This window comes from Lepidochelys olivacea (assembly GCF_965140295.1).
Source record: "Lepidochelys olivacea isolate rLepOli2 genome assembly, chromosome: 11".
Classification (NCBI taxonomy): domain Eukaryota; kingdom Metazoa; phylum Chordata; order Testudines; family Cheloniidae; genus Lepidochelys; species Lepidochelys olivacea.
The window spans coordinates 22,128,330-22,151,317 of record NC_140421.1 but is presented as its reverse complement, the minus strand read 5'-3'; the positions used below and the strand labels follow the sequence as shown (position 1 = coordinate 22,151,317).

The 22,988-nt window shown below is 38.6% G+C and overlaps 1 protein-coding gene across 1 annotated transcript in view; it reads left to right on the top strand.

The window, feature by feature from the left end:
- Window positions 1–12,520: 12,520 nt before the first annotated feature.
- The window catches only part of LRP1B (LDL receptor related protein 1B), a gene marked incomplete at its 5' end in the record, with an annotated part of 885,246 nt that continues 874,778 nt past the window's right edge, over window positions 12,521–22,988 (top strand). The window contains 2 exons of the mRNA XM_084642729.1: window positions 12,521–12,548; window positions 13,413–13,550. Of these exons, the coding sequence (XP_084498855.1) occupies window positions 12,521–12,548; window positions 13,413–13,550 (166 nt within the window). The remainder of the gene's footprint in view (window positions 12,549–13,412; window positions 13,551–22,988) is intronic.

Below are 22,988 nucleotides of genomic sequence, written 5' to 3'. Positions count from 1 at the left end.
TTGAAGCTGAGGTCATTGAGCAATTGTATAAAATTACTAAACTTAATTGAACCATAAGAATATTATACATTTTCTAGTTAATTGTGATTAAAAAATAGTAATGGCCACTTATGTGGGGGGTTTTGTTTGTTTGTTTTAATCAAGTCACTAGCAAACTCAGTTTTGTAAGATATATTCCTAAAATCGGAGCGAGACTTATATTAGACATTCAAAACGGGAACTTCAAATAAAATCTGTCGCATCCAACTGCAATCTTCTGTGGCTTCTAAATTATGTCTTTCTTCCAAAATACCAAACTATTTTCTCCAAGACTATGGATTTTTTTATTAGCAGCATTCACCACTGTAGTGTGGGTTTTCACTTGTTCCTTATAAGATAATGACAGGTTTCAGAGTAACAGCCGTGTTAGTCTATATTTGCAAAAAGAAAAGGAGTACTTGTGGCATCTTAGAGACTCAATAAATTGGTTAGTCTCTAAGGTGCCACAAGTACTCCTTTTCTTTTTCATAAGATAATGGCATTTCCTTCTAGCCCATATAACTTCACTAGGTAATGATGTTGCTTTTTTTTTTTTTTGGCAGATTCAGATGAAAAATTCAAGGATGACATTTAGAAACTAATGACACTCAAGATATGTCAGATCTTGAAAATCTTTACTTCAGGATTTGTTAGGAAGATAGAAAATAGCATTAATAAGGGCAAATGCAAAACTGAATGTATGTATATGTAATTAGGTCAGAGGTCCCCAAACTGTGGAAACATTTGGGGAGGGTGTGGCTAGGGTCCAGGACAGTCCCCATTGGGGGCAGGGAGGGAGCGACACCCAGCTCCACTCATGGCCCTGGCCCCAGCTTCCATCTCCAAATCCAAGGCCCTAGCTTCCGCCCAAGACTCCGCTCCCGGCTCCAGCTGTGGCCCCAGCCTTGGCCCCTTAGCCCTGTCTGTGCCTTCCCTCCCTTCCTTCCCCCCGAGCCGCGACCATGCTCTCAGCCCTGGCTCCTTGGAGCTGGGGGGCAGCAGACAGGGGTAAGGGTGGGGCATGAGGTAAAAAGTTTGGAGACCACTGATTTAGGTACATATAGCTCTCTTTGTAGGATACCTTTTTCCAGTACCCACATTTACATACAACTCCAGAATTTTATACAAAATTGAGTGAGAAAGAATGCTTCACTAGATGCACCTAATATCAGTCCCACATATACATGTGGCAAGGCTAAAAGGGAACGCAGATTATCTCATCTAGGGAAAATATAGCATCAAGTTTGACCATAGAATCATAGACACATTGGACTAGAAGGGACCTTGATAGGTCATCTAGTCCAGTTCCCTGCACTGAGGCGGGGCTAAGTCTTTTCTAAACCATCCCTGACAGGTGTTTGCTGAACCTTTTCCTAAACACCTCCAATGACGGAGATTCCACAACCTCCCTAGGTAATTTGTTCCAGTGCTTAAATACCCTGAGAGTTAGGAAGTTTTTCCTAATGTCTAATCTGAAGCTTGCTTGCTGCAGTTTAAGACCATTACTTTCAAAGACCATGTACAGAAAGAGAATGAAGTCTAATGAAGAAGGAGGATACCCTCCTTGTGGTAGGATGGTGCACAAAGCTCAGAGAGAGGATGCATTTTTACAATATATTTGTCAGAGAAGTTGCTTTACTGCACACAATGAACTCAGTAACGGGTGGAGTTCTAAAGGTTCAGAGACTTTGTTTAAACTAACACCCAAAAATTCAGGTGCTTATCCAAATCTGAGCAGAGACGAGAGCAATCTGCTTCGCTTTTTCACGTCCTGTCAACATCAGTCATTATCTTCTTCCAACTTGAGTCTCAAACTGAATAGTAAATCCTGGGGACAAAATAGGTCCTATAACAAGAAAACACCTGTCTTTCTAAGTCCAATTCCATTAAAAATTGCCTTCCACAAAAACACACATACACCTTGGTCGGTCCTAGTTGCTGAGACTGGACTGTCATGCTGCAATATGGAAAAAACACCTACAATCTGTAGAAAGATTTCCTCTATGTCTTTGTTTGCCTTTTATTTGTCTGACTGTGCAATCTTTCTGGTTCCTCCACCTTTCTCTTTTGGCTACTAGATATGTTAAAATATGAGATGAGCTCTATGGGATAAAAGTTTTCCCCAAAGATAAAAGCCATCAGTGCAGTTAGAGCCATTAAAGTGAACCACTCCAGCAATGCCAACCTCACCAGTATCCATTACAGTAGAAAACTTTATTCATAATGTGAAAGGATTTTTAAAACTATCGTGAACTGAAAAGTATAAACCAAGGCTACCAACAAGCTACAAGTCTGTTCATTATTTCCTCACTTATATCAGGGAGAGTTGAGACAGTAATCTGAACCTGACCTACAGAAAGCAGTGATAAGAGAGAAAACAAATAGCCAAAGAGAAAAATGTGCGTGCTTATTTGAGAGTATCAATAGCACTCTGTATTAAAGGCTTTGAAAGACTCTTCACCCCACAAGAATTTCAACAATGGTAAAATGGTGGGTTTCTCCAAATCCCTGAGCCCTTAGTTCCTTTTATCAGGTAATGTTGACAGCACAGAAAGGCCACAGGAAATAGCAAGCAACTACAGTATATTAATGTGTATAGTACATTCATGGGATGTGTTTTGCACACTCTTAAACCTTATTATGAAGTCGTTCTCATATATGTAATACTAATAATGCTAGCTCAGTTGCCACTACCATGCTGGGCTATTTTTGCAGATACTCTTATAAAGTCATTAAGAGTAGAGGGCCAACACAATGTTGTAAACCACTCTTCTCCAGTTATTTTGCATGGGTCATTTACTTTAAAGTCTGGAAGGACTTAATTATAGTTTAGCACTCTAAACAGAAGCCAGGATCAGTGGCAAATCTTTGAATGGAATCTGGAAATTCTAAGATAGAAATGTCCCCTTTTCTAAATAAAACGCTATGAGACAAATCCAGCTCTTGGAAAGAAGTCAGCCATGCATATCAGAGGGCAGAATTTGTTCCCTTTGTTGCTTAGGGGAAGAGGTTCACATCATGGCTGAGATCCTCAAATGGTATAAATCCTCATAGCTTCATTTATTTGAATATAGCTGGAGTAATTTATATCTCCTGAAGATGTAACCCACCATTTCTTCACTGTCTTTTACGACTTCTCAAGCTCTCTGCCTTCTGTGTGGCTTTCTTTGTTTCAATATTGCTGTCTTCATTCTGTTGCTTGTCATGGTAGGTCTCCCACCTCTCATCTTTCCTGGCAATGACAAACAGTTCATATTGTAACTATATTCATTCCTCAGTTCACTTAGGTTTTCAGTGCTACCAGTTTTCTTTTTTTTTCTTTTTGGGATCTTGGTGGTGGTGTCCTTATGAGTCAAAGATCACAACTTTCTTCTTGCCCATGGTGATGTAACACTTTGCTCTCTCTTTTCCTCTTTTTAAGGCCCTATGTGCCCTAACGTAAGCATTAATAGCTCTGTTTCTTTCTTTATGCAGCTGAATACTTATGTAAATTGCGGTTCCACTTTTGACTTATTTTCATTGTAAGCCTGTAAACGTTTGCTGTTCAATGAGTGAACCAGAGCTGGGTTGGTGGTTAACAAAATATCAGTCCTTAAAAGCGTGATAAAAGAAACACTATTATAAATAATTTTCAGAAGCATATTCCACATTTTCTGTCACTCTGACCTGGATGTTGTAACCAAGACAACATGGCTTTTTTTAGGCCAAGGGCTAAGAAGGTAAATCAATATCAGATTTGTATGTTCTAAAAACTCTAAGTAAGTGTTGTCTAAGCTTGAATTTAAGCAATACGGTTTGACACTTTTACAAAATCTGAACCTTCAATCTATAGGCCTAATTCTCATTTATACTAAGGCTCAAGGGCATGTGCAGGAATTTAAATTTGACCACTTTTGCAGGGGCATGTTCTATGCCCCTGCCGAGGCCCTGGGACCGGAGGAGCTCTTGCTGATTCCTGGGGGCCCCAGCCACCTGTTTGCCCTGCCTTATGCATGTCCTTACTAAAGCTTCTTTACTCAATTCTGGTAAATTAGATTTACACTCAGAGTAAGGTCCCTTTACATTGCCAAGCAGTGTAAAGGAGGTTTAGTGTGAATGAGAAGCAGGCTGTATTCTTCCATTAAGGAGTATTTTTGTTTAGGTGCTCGGTGTATAAATATGGGCTTAATGTAATTGTATGGATTACTTTTTCTATCTTAAACACTATGCTATTTCACCTTAATTACAGTCATTAGTCAACTTCATCAGTTAATATTTCAGAGAGATCATAGGTGGTTGCTAAATGAAAACTGCTTAAGAGGATTATTTGTTTGTTTTAGCCAAAAAGTGAGAAATTTTTGCCAACATTATTATAATACAGTATTTGTACCAAACCGAGCATTTCTATGGCCTAGATTCAGTCCACTACTTTGCTGGATAACGATGGTGGGGCAGGGAGTGCATAAAAGCCTCTTCCTCTGAGCAAACAGAGCTGTATCCAAAGTCCATTAAAATCACTGAAAAGACTTCCACTGACTTCCACAAACTCTGCTTTGGATCTACAATTGGGCAGAATGACTCCACAGCAATGTAGAAACAAGTAAGAGAGAGAGGGGTGCATCTAGATATCACAAATGTATATCAAAAATGTAAATCTCAGTCATCCCACAATTTGGAATAACTGTTTTTCTCTGCTCAGAACTGCCCCAGAATTAAAACTGCTGAAGTATAGTATATTCAGATTTCAAGAAAACTGAATGCAGCAATGAAGAAGTTTGTACTCTAGCCAGTTTCTTATTTACAGGAGCAACCCATTGATCTGTTACTGACATGGGCAATTCACAGCAAAAACATTAATAAAAAAACAAAAGAAAAACATACATTTAGTGAAAATCAGCAGCTGTGTTGGCTTATCTCTAAATGTAAGGATTCACGTGGTGGTGTTTGTTTGCTTTTATTTCAGTAAATTTTAGAGATCATGAAATTTAATATACTTTGCACTACTATAGTCTAGCACTTTTTGGATGATGAGCTTTAAAAGCTTTACAACTATCTTTAAATCAATCCTTCTAACACCCCAGTGAGAAAAGTCACAGTATCCTAGGGTGGATCTTGACCTCTGGAAAGAGGCAAGGTATGTAATTTAATAAAATAATCACTATCCATGATTTAGCTGTGGATGAGGACCCTGAATTCGCTTGTATAAACAAGAGCTGGCTGGATAATGCAACCAGTCCTATCTTGGTTTAGCAGGCTCTAAATGGGGTGCTTAGTGCAGCATGAGTGGGGAATGTTGCAGGTGTAGCTGTGGTTTGCCTAGAATTTCTGATATAGGGGATTTCAAAAGCAGGATTGTGAAGTGTGCTAATTCTGTTTGATACCTTAACTCTGTGTGCTTGTATGGGTGGCAAGGACTTCATTTAATTGATCCCACTCTGTCCCACTGCTTGAGGGCAGAGCTGAGAAATTGCTCTGAGGATTCTCTTATGCGGGATTCAGCCAGATTCCCTTCTGACATTGTTCATGTTAAATGTGTACATGAGATTATTGGGGAGAGAGGGAGATGATTTGTATTGAACTACCATTAATGGGAAACTCTTTCATCTGACCTGGATCATTCAGTCTCTTTGGTGCCTATTGTCTAGCCCAATGAGAGGGATTGAACGAGAGAGAGTGCTGAGAGAGAGCCCAGATGATATCTAACAATTTAATTGTTTCCCCGTTGCCAAAGAGTTTCAGAATCTGGAAGTGTTATGGAGGCTTAAATGCTTCTGAACTAAGATATAACATCACAGAGAGAAGTTCTTTTTTCCCCCATCTACATCTTGTTAGAAGTTAGCAAGTTTTCTCCTTGATGTGGACCTCACCAGTGTTGTTCTCTGACTTTTTCATTTCCAGACTAGACAGTTACAAAGTGTTCTACATTGAGATCCTGGAAGTCTACTTGGAAGCTGCAGCTAATACAGAATATTTTAACATATGTTCTGAAATATCTGCACTGCCTTCCAGTTTACCTCCAAACCAAAAGTTAGCAGTAAAACCAGGAATGGAATCCAAAAGACACTCAGTCTTCTGTTTTAACTACTAGATGCACTGGCAAAGTCAAATATGTCAGACTTTATTTTCAGGGCAAGGAAAATATTTCCTGTGATCCAAGAAACTCTAGATGCCAACTGGCAAAGCGAATTGGGCCATATAGGGGTGCAAGGATCCCCTGGGTTCCCCAAAAGAATGTAAGGTCTCTAATGAAAGACTGTGTCACACTGTTCATCGTAGCCATTGAGAGATGTATGTATGGAAAATATGTGAACAGTTAATATCTGTACTAAACATGTTCTGTTGGTCTGTAGTTGAAAAGCGGATCACCCAAAGTTAGCACGTCTTGTGAAAATCTTCTACAAACAGTGGGAGACACTTATTTCAGTGGTGGACTTGTATGTCAGACATACATTTTAAGTCAACTTCTAATTAAGAGCTGGCAGAGACTTCAGAAGAAAATTAACATGAAGGGGCGAGTGGGCAGGAGGGAAGGAACCCTATTTTGAGGTGAACAACAAAAGTCCGTTCTGGTATATTTGAAAGTGCAGAAAAACACCCTGGCATTCTTTCAGTCTGTGAATATGAGCTGCCAGCAGGCTTGATCTTGTGAAAAAAAATCGAAACCAAACTGGATGAAAACGTTGGGGAAAGAACTTGGGTAAGTTATCTAATAGGAGATAGGTGAATGCCTCATTAGTTTAGTCTCTAGAAAGCATGATATGATGTTGTCTTATATGAAACCATTTGTTCCCATCTCTCACACTTTTTTATTTGAGTTTCTGTTTTTTTCTTGAATAAATTTCCTTTTGTTATATAATTGAACTCAAGTGCTATTCATAATACAGGAATGGTGATATAACTGTGAAACACTGTCCTTTGAGAGCAAAGGATCTGGGATTTCTGTGGGTATCTAATGATCAGGGCTGGATACCTCAGGGAGACACTTTGAAGAGTCTTAGGGGATGGGGTGCATATGCTGACAACCTGGAGGGCCAAGACAGGCTGGGGTAGCCCAGAAGAGAGTACTTGAATGGCTGACAGGCTGATTGCATTAGGGAGCTAATGTCCAGCTAGTATAGGCAGGACTCCCTCATTCTGGAGCCTGGTTGAAACAAGAGCACTCTCAGCCCTGAGTGCTCCCAAAGAAGCATCATACTTCTTACCTGAGTCTGTCTCTGTCAATTAAAATTTGGAAAGGGAAAATTTAAAGACAGAATACCAGGAAGTATTTCCTGAGAGTAAGATGCTTTCAGCTGTGGAATAGCCTTCAAAAGAAAGTGATAGAATGTCCAATGCTTGGGACTTTTAGAACTAGACTGACTAAAGTAATAAACAAGATATTGTGGGCAGCAGTCTTGCACTGGCAGGGAGATAGACTAGGTGATCTAATTTCTGACTTTTATTATTCTAGGGATTTTTGAAGACATGATCTCTCAGTGATCAGGTTTTTTTTATTAAGCACAAATTTATTTTACTGAATTGTAAAGTGATTTTATGATGTAGACAAAGGACTACCCAAGGTAGATTACAATCATGAAATTCACATGACTTTTTCCTAAAATCATAAGCTTCCATTGGCAATCTACCTCTCTAGACAATGCTCCTATTAATACAATTTAAACTTATATTTCATTGTTAATAAAATATTTTTAAAACAATGAATGAGTCTGACACGTTGAGTGTTATTTTGTGTGTCGAGGCTTTTGTTTTTTCCCCATTACTTTGTCTGTCTCTCTATCTACACTTTCAAATTCAACATTCTGGCAAATTATTTGAACGTTTCACGACCAAGATTACTGTTCTTAGTTTATGCAGACTATCAAGCCAATTAATTATGATACTTAACTGGGCTAGTTGCCAATAAAGCTGAGCAAAAACTGGAAGTATTGTCCTTCATGATATTGTGGTATTTTAATGTTTTTTGTCCCAAATCAGAACAAAAAGTTAAAATATTTTTATTGTGAAACAAAACATTATGAAAATTTTGAATCAGAATGGTGAAATATTTTGTTTCAGAGACAATCTCTACCTAATGTGAACCAGTTTCCTTGTGGTTTTGCTTTGTATTTCTTCCTAGGATTTTTCTGAGTTACTTTTCCCCAATACTAGAGGACTGGGACCTTTTAAGACAGAAGTTATCTATTATCTACCCTAAAGGACTGGCATTTTATTTTTATTTTTGAGCACATCATCCTTTGGCGGTGTTTGTAGCTGTACCTTGATGTCTCTTGTTTTCCATACCCGTCTCCTTTTGTGAGCTCTTTGCTTTTCAGCTCCCACCTCCCCTACCCTAGAGCTGTCCATACCACTTTGCTTTGAGATCATCTTGAGAGAAAACAGAGGTTTTGGATTCCCTTCCCGCAAAGTACCATGGCAAAATCTGCCAAGAATGGTTCACCGTGAAGGGAAGGGAGAAAGAGCAAGTGAACAAATTGAGTTGGTACTGCCCTTAGTAAATCTGTGCCTCTACTCTGCTTTTCAGTTACTAAAGCAAGCAGCAAGGACTCTGTGGGTGTAAAGAGTGACCCTAAAGCTGTTCTATATACAGCAACATTTAACCGTTCAGCAGAAATGGAGAGCACCGAGGAACAGGCCTTGACTGTAATGGATATTTGAGGCATGTTAGTTCTGAGATTGATTTTACAGACCCAGGTTTCATAGTTGCTTAAAGCCTCTCCAATTTGGGTCTCAACCTCAGTTTCTGGTATAAATTAAGTTTACAACAATTACCCGGTTTTACAATAAAAACATGCTGATGCACGAATATTACCTACATATAGCCAGACCAATCAATGTCAGAATAAGCACATTTGTATGTTAAACAGTTCTTCTAATCTATTACTTATTTGTTTTCACAAACAGTATTTTTTTTCTTTTGAAATACAGCTTCTTTATTAATATATATTTCTTGAAGCAGATTCATCTTCCTTTCAAATCCTCCCCCTTCACAATGAAATCTGATTTAGCAAGTGGGTGACTGATCCTCTAACTGATTTCAGCTCAGCTAACATATTTAAAATTGCAGTATATTTGTATTCTGAGTCAGTCTTTTTACTTCAGTAACAGATAATATAGAACCAAATCCTGAGGTCTTTAGAACAATGGGAATGGCCAGTCAAACTGAATGATAGGACCTTAGATTTCCCCAGTGATAGCATAAATGGTAATTAACACATTCAATCTTTCCTCTAACATTTAAATAAAACTATTACAAATGTAATTTATTTTTGTTCCATCTTTTAATTATTTTATTTTCCCTCCTCTACAGCTGATAACTATCAGCTATACCTTTTACAGGTGAAGATCCAGAAATCTGGAACTTACATGCAAATGGTGAAATACCACAATTTGTAGACTCTATGAATATGCATTATTTACTATTTATGCATATGCTTCCTTGTTGTTTTAACACAAAAGGCTGTGTTTTCTGCTCCTGCTTCCTCTCCCCAATGTCAGTTGCTCTGATACAGTGATAGGCGGGTGATACAAATCAATAAAATAAATACATTTTCTAGACATTTAGGTACATTTTAGGCCCTTGTTCAACTGAAGCACAAATACAAGTTCAGCACAAGTGAAATGTTTGGGTTTATGATTTTTAAAATATTTATTCACTAACAACCTGATGGAGTCTCATTATCCGAAATGTCAGCAGCTACTAAGAGGGGAGGGAAGTGAGGCACCCAAACAGTCTCAGCTGAAGTCAGAAAAAATGCCACATAACTCCATTAAAGTTACAGACCCAACTCCCTGAGAGCAGGCATCTCCAGGCCCCACCATACCCTGCTCTCCCCTCTTCTGTCCACCTTTGAAAGCCCCCTCTTTGCTGTGTTCAGTGGAGTGCAAGGCACTCAGCCCCCAGTGCCCCCATTTCTGTGGTCTGCATGGGGTTGAGACACTTTACCCACACTCTTCTAGTCCAGCCACAGACCAAAGCAGTGTAGTTGAGACCGCTGATACAAAGGTAGAGGATCCAACCCACGCTTCCTATTTAAGTATGACTTCCAATCAGGAGCCAAGGAGCAAGCACACAAGTCAGGGTCTCCTGGGGAAAATGGGAGGCTTAAAACATTTGAACACAATAGCTAAGCATAAGAATGGCCAACATGGGCATGACCCAATGGTCCATCTAGCCCAATATCCTGTTTTCTGACAGTGGCCAATGCTAGATGCTTCAAAAGGAGTGAACAGAATAGGGCAATTATTGGGTGATCCATCCCCTGTCATCCAGTCCCAGCTTCTGGCAATCAGAGGCTTGGGGACACCCAGAACATGGGACTGCATCCCTGACCAGCTTGGCTAATAGCCACTGATGGACCTATACTCCATGAACTTTTCTAGTTCCTTTTTTAATCCATTTCTAGTTTTGGCCTTCACAACATCCCCTGGCAATAAGTTCCACAGGTTGACTGTGCATTCTGTGAAGAAGTACATCCTTTTGTTTGTTTTAGACCTGCTGCATATTAATTTCTTCCCTGGTTCTTCTGTTATGTGAAGGGGTAAACAACATTTCCTTATCCACTTTCTCCACATTATTCATGTTTTTAGAGACCTCTGTCATATCCCCTCTCAATTCTCTTTTCCAAGATTAATAGTCCCAGTCTTTTTAATCTCATATGCAAGCTGTTGCATTCCCCATATCATTTTTGTTGCCCTTCTCTGTACCTTTTCCAGTTCTAGTGGTGGGGTTTTTTTGTGATCGGGTGACCAGAATTGCACACAGTATTCAAGGTGTGGGCATGCCATGGATTTTTATATTGGCATTATGATATTATCTACCCCTTTCCTAATGGTTCCTAACATTTTGTTAGCTTTTTTGCACATTGAATGGATGTTTTCAGAGAACTGTCCACGATGATTTCAAGATCTTTCTTGAGCAGAAACAGCTAATTTAGACTCCATCATTTTGTATGTATGGGTGGTATTGTTTTCCAGTGTGCATTACTTTGCATTCATCAACACTGATTTTCATCTGCCATTTGGTTGCCTAGTCACCCCGTTTTGTGAGATCTCTTTGTAACGCTTCGTAGTCAGCTTTGGGCTTAACACTAGTGCTGCTGGTGGCCCGTGTCTGTGGTTTTAAGAAGCTTTTGCACAATGAAAACGTTTACTGTCTGTTAATCTGCAATTTCAGAACTGCTACCAAAGGGGTTGACTATGCCATACTAAGCAGCAAAGCAGAACCCCACTAATCCCAGTGGAGCACCCAACACTAGGCTACATGCCAGTACTACACACCTTTATGGGATGAATCTTAGTCTGCCCTGGAACAAACCACTGTCGCTGGTGCATAGGAGGAGGAACAGAACCTTGTTCCTGCCACCAGCCTGCTCCTCTCTTCTATCTAAGGCCCGGTCTACACTGGGTGGGGGGAGATCGATCTAAATTATGCAATTTCAGCTATGTGAATAACGTAGCTGAAGTCGACATACTTAGATCTATTTACCGCGGTGTCTTCACTGTGGTAAGGCAACGGCTGACGCTCTCCTGTCAACTCCTCCAGCACCTGTCACCCTAGAGGAGTACCGGAGTTGATGGGAAAGCACTCGGCAGTCGATTTGTCGCATCTAGACTAGATGCGATAAATTGACCTCCGCAGGATCAATCGCTGCCTTTGATCTAGCGGGTAATGTAGACAAGCCCTGAGGGCTGTTCGGTGCCCGAGGGGCAGAAGGTCAGAGCACTCTCTCTGCCTCTGAGGACTACATAATCATCCTCTACAGTTCCTAATATCTTTGTATTTCCTGCATGAACCTCATCCTTGGTATCCATAGTAGGTCTTTCCATTGATTTCAATGGGCATTCAGGCCCTTTATACTTCCATAGTTCTAGAATGCAGTTTGCATGAAAGGCTCTCTGAAAAATAATGTTGGATTGTAATCAATCATTTTTTTAAATGTTTTAGATGTACAAAAAGAGTTTGAAACATAGCACATACATATTCTTCTGTATCCTATATATATATATATATATATATAATATTGCAACTTTAATACAGACAGAATTTAATGTTTTTTGGTGGGAGGGCAGAAATATCACCTGAACTGTGATTATGACTGCCAGGTTTTAAGTTGTAAATTGATGTTTGTTGTAATGTATTGTAAATAATGGCCAGCTCATAGCAATAGGAAAATTGCAAAATCAAAATCATTCTACATAGAGACAAATTTTTCAAAATATAATTTTGATCTGGTGGTCCGTAGCAATAACTGACATTTATTTGTTTAAGAAAAGCACATATAGGGCAACATGCTCTCCTGCTTCCTTTGCACTGTTCAGGTGGCTCCAATGGGCTAGAAAGTAGCTACATTTGGCAAGCTGAGTAGGAGGGAGCTTTTAGCTGGCCTGCTGCAGAGCTGGCATACCTAATCCCTCTGCCAGGCCCAAAATGTGGCACTGGAGTAAGGTGCTGGGAGTGGATGTGTGATTGTATCTGAGTGCACTGCACTCTCCTTTATAGTTCCCTGAGGACAGCGGTCAGCGGATGGAGTTTGGAGTGGCCCTGTCGCTAGGCGAAACTCAGCCGGGCTGTGCCCCAGCCAGAGCATCCAGCTGCTACAAGCTGCCTCCTAACAGCTTCCTTTGTCCCCAACCTCTTGTGCACCCTCCTTTTCTTTGATAAACTAACAAGGCATTTTATCTTAAAGTAGCATGTACGCTTTTGGGGGCACTTTTTTATATATCTTACTAAGTGTCTGTACAGGGCCAAGCACTGTGGCGACCTGACCAAAGCTGGGGCCTCTAGCTGTTACCGGGAATATAGTTAATTAATCATCCATCCATACCTCTATAGCTGTTTTGATGGCAGAATGTAGAGTGATGATTACCCATGGAAAGAGGATACAAATTCTGAAATATAAACAATTGAATTTTTTTCTTGTATTTTGAGTGTCTGAGTTGTTCTTTTTTCCTTCTCAATATGGTTGGTGACATCCTGGCCCAGGGTTGTGTTAGTGATTTGTTTGGCATTGTCAGACTCATGTAATATTGAAAATAAAAACTAAAAGCTTTATTTAAAAATAATCACTGCCCCATCCTGAATGTTGGCAAATATGAATTTCAGCATCTATAATCTTTAGAGTAAAGCGAACCTTCCCTGAAACCGTAAGTTGTATTATCGTCATTTAATAAAATAATCCTTCTTGAGCAGTTGATTGTCTTTAATTATGCTAATCCTTATTTAAGAGAATATAATTCTACTGGTAATGCACTTAAAAGCTGCAGAGTAGACAAGTACATAAAATGCCTGTACCTAGCATTAAAGTGGAAATATTTTGCAAATACATGATGATAATATACAGGGCATTCTCTGTCACTTCATTTTTTGAGTATAAACAAAATGTATATGAATTCTTCTATGCCTATTCTTTTTTTAGGTCCTGAGGAAATAGAATTCAAGTGTCCCTTGAATCATATTACTTGCATCGGTACAAACAGATGTATTCACTTGTCCCAACTCTGCAATGGTGTATATGACTGTTCAGACGGGTATGATGAAGGTGTACATTGTCGGGGTAAGTGAATATGTTGGGGGGAAAAAATTCCACCAATTTCAGGTTTTTTAAAAGGATACACTTTTAAGTGTGAGTTCAAAGTGATTCAGTAAACTTCTTCTTTTAACCATATGTATTTAAAATAAGTATGTATGTTATTACATTTAGTGTACATTTCAAAACCAGCTTTTTTTAAAAAAAAGTTTATTTTGGAAGAACCGAAGGTAAAAATACTTACAGGCTTTCTAGCATTTTTCTTTTAAAATTACAAAGTTTGCATGAAAGAGTTGTTCGCACCAAAAGAAGTATGAACAAACTTCTTCTTCAGGGTATAGAAAATAGGTAACACTTGTTTGCCACAAATCCTCTTTCCCCTAAAACTCTGTTGTTTAACAAAGTCAAAAACAAACGGATCTATGGAAAGAAGTTGACACTTTTAATGTGTTAAGACATTAGATTTTTCCAATCAAAATAATTTTGCTTTCATATTTTGTGTTCATAAGGGTTAACACTATTTGATTTCATCTCACTTTGGGATTATATTCAAATAATCTTACAATTCAAAGAGTGAGTTTGTCTTCATTCTATCTGTAAGGAATTCATAAATAATACTCATGAGATCTAAGCATCCCACCTCACCCCCTGCAAAAAACCTGCTCAAACAAAAGTAAACATTGTGGCTCTCCATCTGATGTAAATGAATGTAGCTGAATTGTCATAAACCGAACTATGCAGTTTTACAGCAGCGGAGGATATGGTGCATAGGATAGATCCTCTCTTAACTATATTTTCACAGTGAAAGGGATCAACTGTCAAACATAAAGTGCCTGTTTCTGTAGTCCTTATTCGGCAAAACTCACTCTGAGTTTGTTAGATGTTTTACCTGCATATTGACTTTAGGATTGGTCCTGGACAGAGTAATGAATAAATGAAATTGGTGAAAGCATCTCTGGGTCACATTGAAGCTTTCTTCGGTTACAAATAAGTACTACATAGAAAAGAGCGTTTATCAGTTAATCACAATTAAAATATAATCCTCAATAGATGTATTTACATATTTAAACTTTTCTGGACAGAGGATTAAAAAAGCTAATTCAAATAGTGGACAATGGTTTTTGTTCATTAGGAATTTAAAACCTTAAACAAAAGGAGATTAATAGTTTGGTGGAACCAGGAGAGGAAGTGGATTAAAATGTAAGGCCTTACTTAAAGCATAAATTAACCAGGTTCTTTGTTTTCTCCAGTTGTCATTTTGCAGGGCTAACCTGCGCTTTGGAATAACATAGGAATAACTGCTTTGGGGAGAGATCTTTTAATTTTCTGTTAAAATCTTTTTAAGGCTGATGTGGACTCCACCTTCTTATGTGATCACTAAATATTCTAATGTATGTGGTATCTTCCCAGTGGTAAATTTCATGTGCCGTACATTTTATAAATATGACCTGACTTCATAGCTCACTCTCATAGAGTACAGTAAAGTTTAGAAAAATATGCTGAGTATTGACAGTTGATTTTAGCCCTAACTTGAATACGCAGAACTTAATACTGTATGGTGAAGTGGTTATGTACTAAAAATTGAGTAAGAATTGATAGCCAAACTTCCAAATACAAAATCCCTAAATCCCTATTAAGAGTAGTCCTTCATTAATACAGCTGGGAAATGGGTAACTATGCACATAAATATTGGTCTGAGTGGCAACTACCCATTTTGCACATATATAACTGATATGAAAATATGTCCCTAAATGAAAGGACACATGTTGCCTCTAATAAAGTAAGAGACTGAAGAAATGAATCCAAAAATGTAAAGAAAAAAATCTGACAACCAAATAATTTTTAAAAATGGGTCACATTTTATAACAAGGACACTGTAATCATAGTGGCACCTTATAGACTAACAGACGTATTGGAGCATAAGCTTTCATGGGTGAATACCCACTTCGTCGGTATTCACCCATGAAAGCGTTGCATCCAACAAAGTGGGTATTCACCCACGAAAGCTTATGGTCCAATACGTCTGTTAGTCTATAAGGTTCCACAGGACTCTTTGCTGCTTTTACAGATCCAGACTAACACGTCTACTCCTCTGATACTTGTAATCACAGTGTAGCTATATTACCTTTATAGTAAAAACTCATTGTGGTTGCATGATTTGGTACCAGTAACTACCACTAAATCATTCTCCATAAAGTACACTATATGAAATAATTACTGGACAAGTAACATGGAGTTAAAATGCCTAGATTATTATAGCATATATAATAAGGAGGACACCAAAGAGTGATCATGAATCAGTCATGTAGTTAACCTTCTGCGTATATAAACTATTGTTTTTAAATACTGCATACTGTAACTGTAATTACTTACAGTACTTCTATTTTAAAGAGTAACCAGTATCTGAAAAATATAAATTTTGTTTTAGGAAACCTAGCAGAAAATATGATTTCTTCACGGCACTGGCAAAAGAGACTTTTATCTGCATTTCATGTTAGTTAATGAAATTGTTTAATCTAAAAACATTTTCAGTTCATCAGGAAGGTAATGGAAAAATCTTATACTGCTGGTAATATCTTAAAGCTGCTGGTAATAGCTCACCTGAATTGATCACTCTCGTTATAGTGTGCATCGTAATACCCATTGTTTCATGTTCTCTGTGTATATAAAATTGTCCTACTGTATTTTCCACTGCATGCATCCGATGAAGTGGGCTGTAGCCCACGAAAGCTTATGCTCAAATAAATCTGTTAGTCTCTAAGGTACCACAAGTACTCCTGTTCTTTCTGTGGGTACAGACTAACACGGCTGCTACCCTGAAACCTGTCGTTAGACTGATATGTTACTTCGGATAGCCATAACATCATGTGCATTCATATATGGGAATGTGTACATAGATGGTGAAGGGCATTCTCTAAACTGATGTGCCCTTTCAAGAGACAGGTCTCATCTCTTGGAGACTGAAAACTTCTGATAATGCACTAAGAACTAATAGAATTCAAGCATTCAATAACTAGAACTATTCAAAATTCTTTTTCTAAATTTTGCATTCTTATGTTAATTCATTATATTAACAACTTAGATGGACATATATAGGGCAGGGTGCTTTCATTAGGCAAGGAAAAATATTATCATATCTGCAGTGTGAAATGGGTAAATTATGTGAATTTTGAATAAAATGGTCGAAGATACAATGCAGTTACAGGCACATATGCTTTTTCCCCTGGGGAGCGTAATGTATAAATTCAGATTTTTGTGGCAATAGAGAATAAAAATGGTTTTATTATATATGATTATTTTTCTGTGTTCTTCAGAGCTAAGGGGTGTATTTGGTTTGATAAAATTCATTCTTCGAGAGCTGCACCCTATGCATATTCCACATATGGATATGCCTGTGCACCATGCACCTGAGACTAGAGGGCATAAGGGGAGGTGCAGTCTGACTCCCTCTCCAGTTCCTTCTTACCACCTCATGTCCTGAGTCTGTGTTGAGCTATCCTCACATCCTCTTCATTTCTGTAAATATAACTGTATATAGTTTGCTAGTATTTTACATAGTTAGTATAGCTTAGTTTTCGCCACCCTGGGGACCCGCTCCATCCATCCTTTTGGGAGTAGGCCTATGCCCAGATGTCCTGGATTTAAAAACTGCATCTCCTACCCTTGCTCCTTCTCAGTCAGTGACAACCACCAGTGCTGTTTTTACTGCCTTGGGGGGAGATATATTTCTGCCAACGCAGTATCTATTACTCCTTTCCACCCCGGATCCGAGAGGGACAAGAGCTCATATTGAGGAAGCACCTCAAGGAGAAAGCCATGAGATTCCAATCAGATCCAAGCCGGGGGGACCCTTCTCTACAGCAGCCGCAGTCCTCGAGCAGTGTGCCTCCAAACACAAACTCTGGAGTAAAGATCTAAAGATCTAAACTAAACTAACTAAAGATCTATTATCTTAGGCTTCTCATGAGAGTAAGGGGCACTCTCTCAGACATACAAACAGATCCCACTCTGAGCCTGCTTCCAGGATAAAGGATCCCTCCCAACTCCTTGCAAGTTGGGCGCACAGGTCTGCCTAAGCTTCTCAGCCATGAAGGGAAAGGGGGCAGGAGCAAGCTACACTGGTGCCAACTGTGACCTCTAGCATGTTGCAGGACCGACATCCACCAATACCAACCAATAGCTCCAGATGGGACTCTCCCTCTCTAATGGTACCAGCCCCACCAACTGTTAAGTCTGTTGTGGTACTGGATCGGGTGGAACCAACAACCGGGACCCCTCATACTCAGGGATGAACTGAGGCATATTCTACACCAGAGAGATCTTTGTCCTCCCGGACCCACAATCTACTCTACTTTCAGGCCCAGATCTTCTGAGAGACATCTAAACCCCAGAGGAGGACACCTTCTCAAGGTGTTACTCCCCTAATCTATCTGTGAGTCAGGGCTTGCTTCCTTCCAGTGACAATGGCATTGGTCTTGTAGTCATCTGAATCCGACAAACTATCACCTCCCCAACCCAGGGTTTTAACCTGTCCTCTCCCCAAGCAAGGTTAAACTCCAAGAGATGGCTGGTACCCAATGCAGCCATCACACGCACCAACCATTCATACTTGCATTACAAGGGTCTATGGGATCCTTATGAATGAGACTCCTGGTCCATGTGCTCTACCATAGAATCACATCATCCCTCTCCTCTTAGGCAACAGCAACTGGCGCTGCAGGTGTAAACAGAGGGAAAAGACGACGAGCTGGATCCATCAGTAACAGTGGTACTGATAGGGGTATCATCTTCATCACCTGATAATGCAATTGCCCCATCTTTCACCATCCCCATCTAACTACCATGGGTTTTGTGAAGAGCTATTGCAGAGGGTGGTGGCATAACTTCAGATTCCATTAGAAGAAGGTGAAGATATGCAGTAAAAGCTCTTGGATATCCTGCAAGGCACACAATCAGACAGCTCGCCCAATAAATGAGGCCATTATAGAAACAACTAAAGTGCTATGGATATAATGGCAACATTTACCTGTATCCCTTAAAGTGCTGAGATATGTTATTTTGTGCCTGTGAAAGGGGCAGAATTCGTATTCACTCACCTTACCCCTTTGTAGTACTACAAGCATCCAGGGAGGCGCACAGGAAGGAGTCATGTTATATTTTCATTTTTTTGTCAAATTTAAAATTTTCACTGGTTAAATTGCTGGGCAAAAGTGGGAGAAGTGGGTCTTACGGAGATGAGATGGGGGAAAGTTTAGGGCAACACCATAGGATTAGGAGGTTATCCTATGCACAAGACAGTGTGGAAGAAGGTGCCAAGATGGGAGAAAGAAAAAATTGAGATATTGATGCTGGCACTGTTACTGAAACAAAAGCTGTGAAGAAAAATGTAAGACATGAGATCTGTAGGCCAAGTCACATTTGTTCAGGAGTTTGAATTTCTATCTTTGGACTTAATAGACATGGAAGTTTGGGATACACATGGGATTCTGTTCTTGCAAGAGTTTTTTATTATTATTATTTATTTACATTGCAGTAGCACTTATTTCTAGTTATTGAACAAACCCATAACAAGAATGTGGTTGCTGCTCCACAGAGCTTGCAATCTAAGTAGTATATATGCATAACTTAGACATCTCTGCTTTCATTTCTCTGAATTTTGGTATGCAATGCAGCCTGTGGAAAATATAACTGAGTACACATGAATTAAAACTTGTTAGTATCTAGGGCCATACAACCTATAACAAATCTTAAAAGGTAGGGAGTAAAAGCTATAAGCCTGGTGCTGAGAGTTTGAAAGCTATGGAAGTTGATGAGAGAGTACTGGATGAGTTGGTGAGAGGAAAATTACTCTGTGTGAGCTTGGTCAGGCACTTGTCTTTGGGGTGTTAGTGGTGACTTAAGGGCATAGTCCCAAAAGGTTTGAAGAAAGTTTAGAGAAGTACCAAAGTTGTCTTAACTGAACCTCCAGACCTTTTTAAGTTTTGACTTTCTCTAGAAGTTCAGAATTCTTTGGAACACTGCTCACATGAATTCCCTTTACTTGATCAGTAAAGATGAGTTCAGTGCTAACAAGACATGTGCAAGTGTGGGCTAATTATAGATGAGGCACACGTAGCCCAAAGGAAGGTGTTGTGTATACTGTCCATCAGTCTAATATATTTAGAAAACAAGACTGATATAATTTAAAAAGAGTATAGCATACAAAATTAGTCATCACTAACAATAACTTAGACACAGGAGCAATCACGCTTTTATCAATAGCCATTTCTTCTTCTTTGGTTTGCATTGCTAAAGTACATTTGTTAGAAGAATATCTGTGTTGCCTTATTTCATATAACTAATCTCTATTTTTATGTGTTCCTGAAAACCAAAGTACTTGAAAGTGTTCCTTTTAAAATGTAGTTTTCTGAAATATAGCACAAAGTATATAGCATGAACTCTCAAATTCTAAACTCAGACCATATCTGACTTGGGAAGTACAGTACTAAGCTGGTTTCAGATATGAGTTAGTTATACAGCAAGCCTTTTTTTCCCCTTTAAGGTTATAGTACCAATTAAGTTCTGTATAATCTCAGTGACTGGCAAGAGTTTAGCGCACTCCAAAACTCAGGGGAACTTCAAAAGAAGAGGCCACTGGAATGCTGAATGCTATTTTTTTTTGTCTCTTTGATTGTATTGTTCAAGGTGATTTTTCTTTGCTCTTTTTCCATTTTAAATGACATCTTTTAAGTTTTTTTTTTTAAAAGGAAGGAAGAAAACTGAAAGTGAATATCATGATAGGCTTAGTGGCCTTTTCCTCTGTGTTGGATTTCTTGTCATATGTTCTGACTTAGTAGGGAACCTATTATTCACATGGCTACAGAAGTGACTTAGGTCCTCTAATTTCTACATCTAAGCAGTTTATTTATAAAACAATATTTATATTTTCTGTAACATAAACAGTTGAAGAAAATGTAATATGCCTACAGTGGGGAGACAGTCTGTCTCTGAATTGTAGTCAGAGTAAAACAAATATTCTACAGAAAGTAAATTGCTCTGCTTTTTCCCTTGGCCAGTCTGCAATTACAAAAAATAAAATGAATAGTTATCTTAAAGTTGACTGAAAATCCGAAAACAGCAGTAAAAGTCACTAAATATCCTTAAATCATTTCAAAGGACCTCAAAGCACAAGCTGTATTTTAGAAACAATGATCATAGAGGGCCTTCCAAAAGACAAAATAATACGAGTCACAGAAAATAATACAATGAAGGCACTAAATACACAGTGACTGGATAAACAACAAATGTAAAGTATATTACACTTTTACAGGTAGATCTGTCTTAAGTATTAGGAATCCCTCAGGAACACTATCTATCATGCAAAATTAACTTGCAATGACAAAACAGTCAGGTTTTCTGAGTGAGCTCTTTTTCTGTTTGTATGTACAGTTTTCCAGTTTAGGTGTATGAGTATGAGAGAGATAAAATGCGCGTACACATTTACTGTAGATAGAAAAAAAAAATTTAAGACTTAAGGTGCTACATTGTATATCAGCAAAGCTATAATAGCAAACTGCATGTTGTGCGTATTATGTCATAGCGGGGCTGATGTGGAATGCCGGTAGTGATTTGTTACTGAAACCATACAGTAACATTCAGAAAGAGTCTCTGCGCCATCACATCTTGTTTTGAATTGAACTTTTGTGCATGAGAGATGAGGCTTGAGTGTGAGAAAGAAAGAAAGGAGGAACGAAAGTTCATGGATTGAACCCCAAAAGATAATTTCTACAGCACTGTTGGATGAAATGTAGTGACCCCATTCAAGCTCAGGGAACCTGCATCACAGTATCTGCAAGACTACTATGTATTTTATAGAAAGCCTGCAAATTCCTACATGATCCCACAAAGTCCACAAATTGAACCACTGTGTTCCAAAACATTTTAGTTCATATCTGTGTATTTCAATGCTGTGTTCTTTCTTGAGCAACAGAGAAGCTAGTACAGGAAAAAAGTAGACTGTAGCAAAGCTGGGGGTGGGGGTCTTAGATTAATTTGCACTCTAAGAATTGAACATTTTAGATTTAATCTGACTGATCCACCAATGGAGAGGAAAGAAAAGACTTTGCTTAAGACAACAATAAAACTCATAAGTGCAGTTCTTCCTGAATATTTGGTTTGTGTGCTGTTGTATCTGCTGCTCCAAATTTGCAAGAGAAAATACATGTTGGATGCTTATACAATAGTACAGCAATATGATTTTTCTTGTTCTTTTGACATTATTTTTGTTATCCACCTGAGACCAATCAAGGAGAGAGAAATGAGTGGAAGTTTTATATGTATGCACAAAGATGTAAAAACAGTGTAATAAATAGCTCTCTATTTCAAAATAAAATATATTACACAGTGATACTGGAGTATACTATGACTCATTCATCCCAAGAGAATGCTTCCAATGGCAGTAGGACCAAATTCATACTCCAGAAATAAAAACAGGATCAGTAATTATATCCACAGTCAATAACCTCAGCCAACAGTGCGGATTGCTGTTGATCTTTCTTGTTTTGTTATTATGTGCCCTCTTATCCCAACACTCAGCTATTCAGTTTATTGTGTACTTTACCATCTTGCCCATCTTTTCCCACAGAAAAGTGCCATGCAGTCCATAGAAATTAGAGAGGTCATTCAGTCTGTCCCCCTGTCAAGAGAAAGAAGTCATGGGCCTGAAGATTTAATAACTTACTATTGCAAAACCCTGCTGTGGTGAAGCAAATTAAAGCTGGTTGGCAGGAGTATATAGAAGTGAAAGATGTTTGAGGGATTTAATTTCATCCGAGTTTTTATGGGATGCCTCTAAAGAAGTTTTTAGGGCCAAAGTAATAGGTATAGCAACTCTAAATTGAAAGAGAAAAAATGTTATAAAGAAGGAATTGGAGATGGGGATCAGGAAGATTGAGAAGTTAGATGTATACGAGAAAGAAAAGGGGAAATTCTTTAATATGGGCAATAGGAGGACTGAGAAATATATTAAAAGAAAAAAGTGTTGAATATACAGCTCAGAAGGTGCCTGCTTTTTTCAGAAAAGCAATAAGACTAATTGGCTCGTGAGAAAATATAGCTGTGGGCTACGTGCCAAGTTAAATATAGAAATTAAAAGTGTATGTTCCACAATATTGCTAAAAATACATTGCACTATATCTTCAGCTAATGTAAATCTTCATATGGCCCCATTTGTTAATGTATTGTAATTTATATCTATGGAAACATGCTTGAATGATCAATGCTGCCCCTTCTTCCTCTGCCATTGTTTTAGGTTTAAATTGCAGATTATTATTATTATTTATTTTATTATTTTAGGCATGCTCCTAGGAGAAAGAATGATGTAAATATGCAAAAACAAATGCTAGCCAATTGTGGTCTCCCTGAAAATCAGAGGTGAAAGTACGCCGGTATGGTCTGGTATGGTGTACTGGTAAGAAAGTGCCGACT